Source organism: Chlorocebus sabaeus, chromosome 20 (genome assembly GCF_047675955.1).
Source record: "Chlorocebus sabaeus isolate Y175 chromosome 20, mChlSab1.0.hap1, whole genome shotgun sequence".
Classification (NCBI taxonomy): Eukaryota; Metazoa; Chordata; class Mammalia; order Primates; family Cercopithecidae; genus Chlorocebus; species Chlorocebus sabaeus.
Genome location: NC_132923.1, coordinates 6,498,686 through 6,509,268, shown reverse-complemented (window position 1 = coordinate 6,509,268; position 10,583 = coordinate 6,498,686). Strand labels below are relative to the sequence as shown.

The following is a 10,583-nucleotide window of genomic DNA, read 5'->3' as shown; positions in this document are numbered from 1 at the left end:
AGGAGGAGAAACCAGGACAGTGAGAGCCAGCAGGGCCCTCCTCGCACACTTCTTTGCTGTCTTAGATCATCAAGGACTGAGCCATTGGATTCTTGGGATCTCTTAGGAGGGAGCAGGCTCCACATTTGCTTCTCTGACCTCCAGGCTTCTTTGTTGGGGGTCAGGCCGGACCTGTCGGGGGACAGAGTTAAGCCAGGATCCACAGGAGGGGACCCAGCAAGCACCCAGGCCTCCATGCAGTAGAACTCTGGAAAGTGGCCAGACTTCCTGTTTGAGGAAATCTCTGATGTTTCCTATGGACTGGAGTTTGTGGATGTGTGGTAAGGAACAGAGTACTAAACGGGGAATCAGGAAGCCTGGGTTCTAGTCCTTGACTTTGGCCAAGTCACTGCGCCTCTCAGGCTATGTTTTCTTTTCTGCATAGTGAGGGAGTTGAATTTGATCAGTAAGGACAAATGTAATGCTGCTCATCCTCCTGCCCTTACCCATGGCAGACATCACTAATCAATCATGTGATTTTTTTCTGCTGAGTTCAGATATAACCTTAACATCCTTTCCAATGCAGCACTCTAGGCAGCCACGACCAATGGATTGGAGTTGGCATGCAAGATGACACCTCTTTGCCATCCTTGCAATTGATGATGGCTGAGGTCCTTTCCAGCTTTGATCAACTATGGTTTATTCCGTCCACCTTTCCTGAGAAGGGTGCCAGGTGTGTGTGAAGGTCTCTGGACCTTATACTCCAACTTATCCTCACCAAGCTCAGACTTACCGCCTACTGAGGAGGCCCAAGGGGGAGCCATGCCTGTCCTCTGTCCTGAAGCACCTGTCTAGAAAGATTGTGGGGGAGGGTGTGTCTCCAGGCGGGTGGGGGCTGGTGGGGCAGGGGAGGGCCTTGCCCAATCACAGAGTTCTCAGAATGCAGCTGGGAGCCACCTGTATTCTGCAGAGAGAAGGACAGTTCTAGGTCACACCCTCTACCCTCTGCCTCCTAGGTGTACCTGCAGTCTCAAGACATCTGATCTGAACAGACTTTGGCTTCCAGAGAGGGTGTATAAACTCCTGTCATTCATTAATTCAACAAACATCTCCTGAGCACCTGCTCTGTGCCAGGCACTGGGCTGGGTGCTTTGGAAACAGATGGGTAAGTCCCAGCCCTCCCTTCAGGGAGCTCACACTCTAAACTAGGGAAGGGACAGAGAGAAGGAGATGAGAAGAGATGGGTGTCTCATGTGATCAGTGTCGTGGCAGGTGTGTGTAAGGCACAGGGGGTGGCCTCTGTGGCCTCTGAGAAGGGAAAGCTGGTCTTGAAGGATGATCAGAAAGTTGCCAGGCAGCGGGAGGATGAGCTTGCAGGAAGTCGCTATAGGCAGAGATACTGGTGGGTGCAAACCCCAGGAGGCTTGAAACCACTTGGTTTAGAGAAATATGAATCATTCTAGGAGAATGGGAGCGGCTGGTGGTAATGCTAGGGAGGTGAGACACCCCCCTACCCAAGTCTAGAGTGCATCACGGGCCAGGCAGCTGCTTCAGCAAGACCATTCTGGCTTTTTTGGTGCAGAGTGGATCAGAAGTGGCAAGTATGGTGGTTAGGAAACCAGTTAAGAAGCTCTTGGGAGCCAGGTGAGGTGGCTCAAGCCTGTAATCTCAGCTGAGGCGGGAGGATCACTTGCACCCAGGAGTTCAAGTTTGCCGTGAGCTATGATTGTGCCACTACACTCCAGCCTGGGTGACAAAGCCAGACCCCAGTGATGGAGGCCGGAGCTGGGGAAAGGAAAAATATACTTAGGAAGAGATCCAGGATGAATGAGTGGCTTACCGGGGGAGTGAAGAAGGAGCAGTGCTGAGGGAGCCCTGGGATTCTGACTTGGCTAGCTGGGTGGCTAGAGACTTAGCAGTCAGGACAGGAAACACGGGACCGAGCTGTTTGGAGGGCAAGGGTGAGAGTGGTGTTGGCTGTGTTGAGTTTGAAGGGCTGAGGGATGCTGGGGGGAACTGACCAGAAGCTTGGAGAGAAGTTTGGATGGAGATATGGACAGGTGACGTCAGCTCTAGGACAGCAGGTGTTGGCAGGGGTGTGGGTGAGGACAAGCAGGCTCAGGCTGAGTGGGGAGCCTGGGGCACCAGCAGGGAGGGAGGGTGGGGAAGGGTCTGAGGAGAGAGGCTGGGGAAGGGCTTTGGGAGGGCCGCAGAGACCAAGGGAGAGGGTGGGATGGCTGCTGGGGCTAACCCATGGCATGAAGTACTGACTTGAAGGGTAGGCAAGCAGACTTAGGTCTGGGGAGAAGGAAGAGGGAGACAGGGAGTACACACAAGGAGCTGGGAGAGGAGAGTCCCCCTCCTCTGAATAAGAGACCCCAAGTGCTCTTTTTCTCCAGGACAGCAGGGCCGTGAAGGCCAAGGGAGAGAGCCCGAGAGGCACGGGGTGGGGTCAGCCCCAGGTGTGTCCGAAGAGGGCCTGCAGGACAAGATGGACACAGATCAAAAAAGCCTCGATAGGGGAGGTGGAGGGGCACCCTGCCTGGGGGCCTCTGTTTTCTCTGTGAGGTAGGAGGGCATGGGGGCTTGACAAAGATGAGGTCTGAGTGACTCTGGGGAGAAGAGGGCCTGGAGAAGGGAGGCTGGCACCTGGATCATTCTGTCCTTCCCACATCACCTCACACCTCTGCCCCTTACCCTGCCCCAGGCATCCACTCTGAACACCTTCACCTTCCCCCATCTACCTGCAGGGAGACCTTCTCAAACCCACCTTTCCCTGCACACCAGTTTACCTGGCCTCCTGGGACAGGCCTGGACCGGCTCTTCCGTAGGACAGGGTGCCCAAGGGTGGCAGGTGGGCCCTCATCTTCCACCTCCACATAAATGTTGCTGGGGGCTTCCCCGGGGCTGCCCCAGCCCATGGCGTAGAAGGCTATGGGTTCATCAGGCTCGTTGTAGATAGGATTGGAGGGCTTGGGGGGTAGGGCCGGGAGGCGTCGTGAAACAGGGCTCGTGTAAACTTCTGGAGGCAGCTGAGGTTTGGCAGGGATGGGAGGCTTGGGCCTGAGTGGCTGGGAGAGAAGGTGAGGCCAGGGAGGAGCGGGGTGAGGGAGGCAGGGTTAAAGCCCCATCGTAACTCCCAGCCTGAGCCTCTGCCCCCGCTAGGCCCCTCCTCCTCCTCACTGCCTGCACCCCCTCACAGGCCTGTCCTCCAGCTCCCTCAGCCCCTCCAACCCAATACCTCCTTCTCCCCGGCCGCTTCTTTCTGCATTGGGACTGTGGCTTGCCCCTGCTTGATGATTGGGCTGTACTCGGGGTTTGGGTCCTGGCTTTTGCTTCCAGAGTTTGATTCTTCGGTCCTCAGGGGAAGTCCTGCAGGCTCAGGAGTCTGCTGGGAAAGGAGGTCTGAGGGACTTGGTGGAGCATTGGGGAGGGGGAGGTGATCAGAAGGACAAAATAATCCAGTCTAAGTGGAGGATGGGGGAAGGGGGAGGGACACAGAAATTTGGCCTGGGCTGGGTTCCCTGGATGAGGAAGAGGGGGTGGCGACGGCGAGGAGACCCAGGGTCGGATGGAGGCAGTGGTAAGCTCTGGTCACAGGCCATATCTAGCATTAAAGTTTTTCTTTTTTGAGATAGAGTCTCGCTCTGTTGCCCAGGCTGAAGTGTAGCGGTGCAGTCTCAGCTCACTGCAGCCTTGATCTCCTGGGCTCAAGCTATCCTCTTGCCTCAGCCTCCCAAGTAGCTGGGACTACAGGCATGCATCACCACCCTGGCTAACCATGTTTTCATTTTCTGTAGAGATGGGGTCTCAGTATATTGCCCAGGCTTGGTCTTGAACTCCTGGGCTCAAATGATCCTCCCACCTCAGCCTTCCTGAGTTTTAGGATTACAGGTGTGAGCCACCACACTTGGCTGCATTAAACTTAATTTCATCTGGATCACAGGGCAAGGCCAGATTCCATTTGTGCCTGTGGCTGTGAAAATGCAACATGGTTTTACACATCTTTAGCTGAAAAATTATTGGCGTGGGGACCAATCTCCATGACAGCTGTGCTTGTGTTTATTTCTGTACTGCTGGTTAATTTATGGAGATATAAGCTGAAGGTTTTTTGTTTGTTTGTTTTTGTTTTTAAGACCAAGTCTCATTCTGTCATCCAGGCTGGAGTGCAGTGGCACAATCTCGGCTCACTGCAACCTCCGCCTCCTGGGTTCCAGAGATTCTCCTGCCTCAGCCTCCCAAGTAGCTGGGATTACAGGCACCCACCACCACACCCAGCTAATGTTTGTATTTTTCAGTAGAGATGGGGTTTTGTCATGTTGGCCAGACTGGTCTCGAACTCCTGACCTCAGGTGATCCTCCACCTTGGCCTCCCAAAGTGCTGGGATTACAGATGTGAGCCACTGCACCTGGCCATAAGCCAGAATTTTTAAGGGCAGAGACCACCTCAGGAGAGAGTAGCCGCATGTGGGATGGTTCCATCTCACAGACGGTGTGCTTTTAGTTCAGTGTTAGCCCTTGGTCCATGAATGCTGTCCCCATGCCTGCTGCCAGTGTAGGCTAAGGTCACAGGGCTTTTCTTGTGCTCCTGCAATCCACCAAGTGCACGTCTCCATCGGGAGGTGTACTGCAGGTGTACCATGGAATCCAAAGAATTCCTTTTCCTGCCCTAACCCCCTCCTCTCTCAGCATCTCCTTCCTGAATAAAAAGTAGCACTTCCACCCTGCTGCCGAAACAGCACCTTAGGAGTCAGCCTTGATGCCTCCACCTCCTCCCTCTCGACATGAAATCAAACACAAGTCCTGCTCCTTCCACTGTCTAAATATTGTTCACATCTGTGTACTTTTCTCCATGCACACGGCCAGCACCCTAGTTGAGGCCTCCTGACTCCTCCTCCTGCATCGTCTTGCCCTTCCAACCCACTCTCCAGTCTTCGAGCAGAGCAATCTTACAGAAACTCCCCTAGCAATCCTTGGGTGGTTACCCATTGCCCCAGGATAAGTCAGAATCTTGAGAGCTTGAGTGACAAGACTCTGTGTGACCTCAGACTTCTACAGCTCTGCCTTCAGCCTTCTCAGGTCAGGCTGGCTCCTCCTCACCCCCAGACTTCCCCATGCTCTATGAATCTCAGGTCTTTGCCTGTTCCTCACAAAAGAGGTAGTGACCACAGGCACTGTCCCCACTTGTTTTAACTGACCCAAATCAAGTTCTGTGAAACTCTTCTTGTCTAGGTCACCGGTGACCTCCTCTCTGTCAAACCCAGTGTCAATTGCACCCTCTGCCCTCACCTGCCTTCACTCACTTTCTTCACTTGGCTTCCAGAGCATCACACTCTTTGGCTTTTCTCCTCTCTTTCTGAGTGCTCTGCTCAATTTTCTTTGTCAGTTCACCCTTATTTCTGCAACCTCTAAATGCTGGAGACTTGGGCTTCATTTCCTTCCCACCTACACTGACTTCTGAGTGAGATTTCACCCCTCCTAAAGGTTTTCGAGTCCCTCTGAGTGCTGGTGACTCTCAATATTTGTCTGCAGCCCATCCCTTTGTCCCGGTCCCCAGACTCTGAATTCCAGCTGCCTACTTGACATCTCCATGCTGAACTGCATGTGTAGAAAACAGAACTCCTGACCCTGCCCCCCTGCCCAGACATGTTCCTCCTAGAACTTTCCTCGTCTCAGTCAATGACAAGTCCATCTTTTCACACTCCTCATCCAATCCTGCAAAAACCCAGCAGCTCCACCTTCTAAGGAGACCCAGCCTCCGCCCTCCTCACGCCTCCTGGAGGCACCCACCTCTGCTACCCTGACCCAGACTGCCATCATTTCACGTGAAATATTGCCTCTCCCGAAACTTACCAGGCCATGTCACCCCTCAGCTTGTAACTCTCCAGTGCCATCTCGTCTCGCTCAGAATAAAACTCCAAATGCATACAAGAGTCTACAGGACCCCCCTCCCTCACCCCTCTGATCTCATCTCCTACTTCTCTATCCTTCAGTCACTGGATCCACCCATGCTAGCTTCCTCTCTGCTCCCATCATTCCTCAGACACAGCAAGTCTCCTCCTGCCTCAGGGCCTTTGCACCTGCTGTGCCCGCAGCCGAGAATGCTTTTCCTCCAGTTGTCTGCATGGCTCTTCTCCTATTTCATACAGGCCTCTATTCAGATGTCCGCTTACCAGAGTGACCTTCCCTGACACCCTGTGTAGAACAGCCCCAACCCTGTCACTCTTCAACAATATTTCACATGAAATGATGGCAGCCTGGGCCAGGGTAGCAGAGGTGGGTGCCTCCAGGAGGCATGAGGAGGCTGGAGGCTGGGTCTGCCTAGAAGGTGGAGCCGCTGGTGGAGCTGTTTGGTTTTCTTGTCAGTGTGTACTTATCATTACCAGACAGACTCTGTCTTCTTTGCTTGTTTTCTGTATTACTCGCTTGTCTGCCTCCTCCTTCTAGAATGGAAGCTCTTGAAGGCGGAGATATTCCAGTCCTTTAAGTTCACTGCTGTTTTTCCGGTGCCCAGAAGGTTGCGTGGCACCCAGTGGTCCCTCAGCACTGCCTGAACTTGCGCACCGCTGCCTGCTAGGCTAAACGGTACCCTGTATTTCCTTCTGAATCACATTCTCCACACTGGATTTCTATTACTTGTCCATTTTTACTGCTGGAAGGTAGGCTTTGTGAGTTTGAGACCCATCTGTCTGTCTTGTTCATGGGTCTATTCTCAGGGCCTGCCAGCAGTTGGTAGGCCCTAAGTACTCCGTAAACATCTCTTATATTAAAGACAAATGACTAGGCTGGGCACAGTGGCTCATGCCTGTAATCCCAGCTACTCAGGGGTCCCATTCAGGAGACCCCTGCATCCTCCCCTGGCCTCATCCTGGAAGGGCAGTCTGCAGGAGCTGCTACTGCAGCTACAGGGATGGGAAAGTAGTTGGACTTCCAGATTTCAGAAGTCAAAGCTGAAAATACCAGATGGAAAATACCAGCATTCGAAGCCTTAGGGACAGAAGGATAATGGGGCCTAGAGAGGGGAAGCTGACTCAGGAGGCTGAGGCAGGAGGATCACTTGAACCCGGGAGGTGGAGTTTGCAGGGAGAAAAGATCGCGCCACTGCACTCCAGCCTGCGCGACAGATCGACACTCTGTCTAAAACAAAACAAAACAAAAAACAAAACCCCAAATGACTCTGTGTGCCCCTGGTCTCTCCTTGCCCCTCTGTCTCCGTGTGGCTGGGCTGGTCTCTTAAGGAGGGACCCCCCAGCACTCATATTTCTCGAAGGGCCTGCCACCCTCTCACGAAGATGAAGATGCCTGGGTAAGGGAGGCATGCTCGGGTGGTGTTTTGGGATGAGAAAGTGCCTGGTGCCGCGTCCTGCGCCTGGGCTCTGAGTCGGGGGGCGGGGAGGGGGCGCTGGCCTGAGACCCTGGGCTCTCTGGTCAGGGCCCGGGACGCGTACCTGGCGGGCGAGCGGCTCGGTGAGCGTCTCCCCGTAGGGGCTGAGCGGGTGCGCCGTGTAGTACCGCAGCAGGTCCTGCAGCCGTTCGTGGGCGCTGTCCTCGCCCAGCACCACGTGGCGCCCGTCCCCGAGCTGGGCCAGCAGGAAGTGGCGGCAGCAAGTCCGGCTCCTGGAGGGCGCCGTTAGGCATCAGACTATCTCCCACTCCTCGGCCAGGGCCACCAGCGCGAGGCGTGACCCCCACTTTCAGCAGCCCGGGGACTGAGCTAAAAGCTCGGCTCCTCCTGGGCTCAGACCCAAGCCCCGCCCCTCCCGAGCCCCGCCTTCTGTCGCCCGGCGTGGGGCCTCGCCCCTCACCTGTAAGTCAGCACGAATGTCACCGCGCTCTCGCTGAACCGCACCAAGTAGCATCCCTGAGGCTTGGGCTCCAGCAGCCTCTCTGCCTCCCTGTGGGTGACGGAGAGAGGGGACCGAAACCTGCTCTGACACTTCCAGCCTCGCCTCTGTCTCCCCAGCTCTCACGAGGAACCCTTACCCCCAAGCAAGCATGCTGGAGCGGCTAGAGAAAGGCTAGGGTTGAGATGGGGAGAGAGAGCATGTGGGAGCTGTTCTCCCGCTGCAGGGACTAGGCGTGGACAGGGGCCAGGGATCCCATTCAGGAGACCCCCCGCTTCCTCCCCTGGCCTCATCCTGGAAGGGCAGCCTGTAGGGGCTGCTACTGCAGCAACAGAGATGGGAAAGTAGTTGGACTTCCAGATTTCAGAAGTCAAAACTGAACTGAGGAGGTGAACAAAGAGATAGGGAGAAATGAAGCTGAGAAATGGAGGAGGGAGGATCTGCAAGGGTGGAAGAAAAGAGGGCTGGGAGATAAAGATGGAGTAAGCCTGGAGGGAGAGAGAGGTGGAAAATACCAGCATTTGAGGCCTTAGGGACAGGAAGATAATGGGGCCTAGAGAGGGGAAGCTGAGGCACAGAGAGGCCTGGACTGGAGCCTCTCCAATGATCTTCCCTGGAGAGATGCCTCAGTGAAAGGCCTGGAAAACTCTGGGAGTGGGAGCCTGGAGTGGGCACCTCCATCTGCTCCAGACTGGTAAAAGTGGGAGCCTTCATCTATTCCTGGCAGGTGGCAGGACCCAGACCCAGGACTTGCCCTGCCCCTGTCTGGGCCAATTTCTTCCTCCATGACTCACCTCCGGGTGATGAAGCCATGGAACCAGGCAGGGGCTGCCCCATGCTGCAGGAGGCAGTGGGCCTGGGTCTTCTGGAACCAAGCCCGGGTCTCGGCCTGCAGGGACAGGCTTCCTTCTCCAGGCACCTCCTCTGCCTTCGCAGCATTCCCTGGGATGGAGGCAGCTTCCAGGGCCTGGGGAGATGCCTGGATCAGGGAAGAGTTCAAGGAGGGGGAAGCAGCATGATGGGTGGGTCTTCTCCTGACTTTGATCCACCTGCCACCTTCTTTTCCTCATACCCATCCTCTCCTGTCTATTTTAGGGTACAATTGCCCAGAAAGTCCTTCCTAAAGTCTAACTTAAATCCCTTCTTCAGCTCCAGCTGTTCTGGCTTCCAGAGACTCTCCTTCCTCTGCCCTCTGGGTCCTGAGGGCTTTTAATCCAGCAGCAGTGAGCTGTCACACTGTGCTCCAGGAGGGACGGGAAAGGCAGCACAGCCTTCCAGATGGACAGAGTCATTCCCTGGCCTGGAGGATGAAGGAACATGATGCCGGAAGTCACGCTAAAGGCCAGAATGAGGGAGGGCTTACTCCACAATATGAGGGACTGAGCTAGTTCACAGAGAAAATTCTTGAGTGGGCGGGAGGGAAGGGCTGAGACGTGGAATGCACCGGGTGAATGAAGATCACTGACACAGAGGGCAGATGCCTGCTTCTGGGACTCAATGCGCTGCATCCTGGTCACCTGCGAATTCTGCCTGAGCTTCCGGAGGGCCTAGGAGCAGCACGGGAGTGAGTGGGCAACTCAGTGCATGAAGGAGGTACTCCCCATTTTCATTCTCTCCCTCTGTGCCCCAGACCGTTGGCAGACCTGGATCATTCCTACCTTCTCTCGGGGTGGCCTTTGTCCATCTGCAAGTCTTTCCCCATGGGAGGGTGGGAGAGATGAGGGAGCTGCACCCCGCTGCCGCCCCAGGTTTCTACTCACCGCAGTGTAGCCCAGGTTCCGGCAGCTCCTGTGGGTCATGTCCGTGATCTGGAAGGTGCTGAAGGTTGGGATGGGGGCTTCGTGACTCCCTGTGAGCACAAAGAGGGCTGTTGGGGTTTCTCAGAGGGGGACTGTGTCTATCTCTGCCTCCCACCCCTTCTCTCAGGTTCAGGGATCTGTAGGGCTGGGACAGTCTTAATGACAGGAAAAATGCAGAAGGGCAGCAGGGGAGTTTGTCAGGCCTGAGGATAAGTAGCCAAGGGGGCGTGAGGGGGGCTAATGCTGCCAGAGGAGGTTGTCAGGGACACCAGGTGCCTAGGAGAAGATGGGAGCCAGGCTGGCCTTCGGATGGCCAGGGAGGCAGATCACTTCAGGGCAGGCCCTTCTTCTGGTCCAGGATCTTCTGCTTCCTCCTCCCTTCATCCTCCTGCTCCCTCCTCTCTCCTCTCTGAGAAGCGCTCAAAAAACCCTGTCACCTTTATCCTCAGGGATGAGTGGGCATGGAGCCCCAGGCAGGGTTGTGGTCGCCCTGCCTCTCAGTCTTGCCAGCTCTGGCTTAGCCCCTCATCCCTGAAGTGGGAGCTCAAGCCCAGGAGGGAGGGCAGGGGGATGGGGGTCTTGGTGCCCCCTCCCACCCATATCCTCCAACTTCACACTTACCTTGGGGACATATCTGGGCCAGGGGGAACTCCATGGGGGCAGCCTGACAAGGGATCCCAGAGCAGGGTGTGTGTATGTGCTCTGGAAAGGTGTGCACACTCAGCAACTCTTCATCTCTCCTTTCACCCTGGCCCCAGGGGCAGGAAATGTCGCCTTACCCACAGCCTTAGTTCTGGCAGAGGACCCACGTCATGGAAAGCCTTAAGACGATTGTCCCACCCCCGGAAGCCACGCAGCTATAGATAGTGGTGGTATAGCGGTGGGGGGTATCTGTGTCACTCTGTGTTTAGGTGTTAGGAAGTCCTTACTGCTACCTGACCTTCATCCCTCCAGATTCTTT

General features: G+C 55.4%; 1 protein-coding gene across 2 annotated transcripts; it reads right to left on the bottom strand.

Annotated features, from left to right (window-relative positions):
- Positions 1-63: 63 nt before the first annotated feature.
- SH2D2A (SH2 domain containing 2A) lies at positions 64-10,380 on the bottom strand. Of its 2 annotated transcripts, none has more exons than XM_007976697.3 (9): positions 10,244-10,380; positions 9,584-9,672; positions 8,618-8,790; positions 7,785-7,874; positions 7,428-7,596; positions 3,221-3,367; positions 2,772-3,050; positions 773-943; positions 64-171 (listed from the first exon to the last, which is right to left on the bottom strand). In XM_007976697.3, exons 1-8 carry the CDS (start codon positions 10,275-10,277, stop codon positions 776-778), a joined length of 1,149 nt encoding a protein of 382 aa, XP_007974888.3. In that variant the 5' UTR covers positions 10,278-10,380; the 3' UTR covers positions 64-171; positions 773-775. The 2 variants fall into 2 exon arrangements, with proteins under 2 accessions (XP_007974888.3, XP_007974887.3); XM_007976696.3 differs by having other exon boundaries at positions 8,618-8,802; positions 10,244-10,372.
- Between the last annotated feature and the right edge of the window lie 203 nt (positions 10,381-10,583).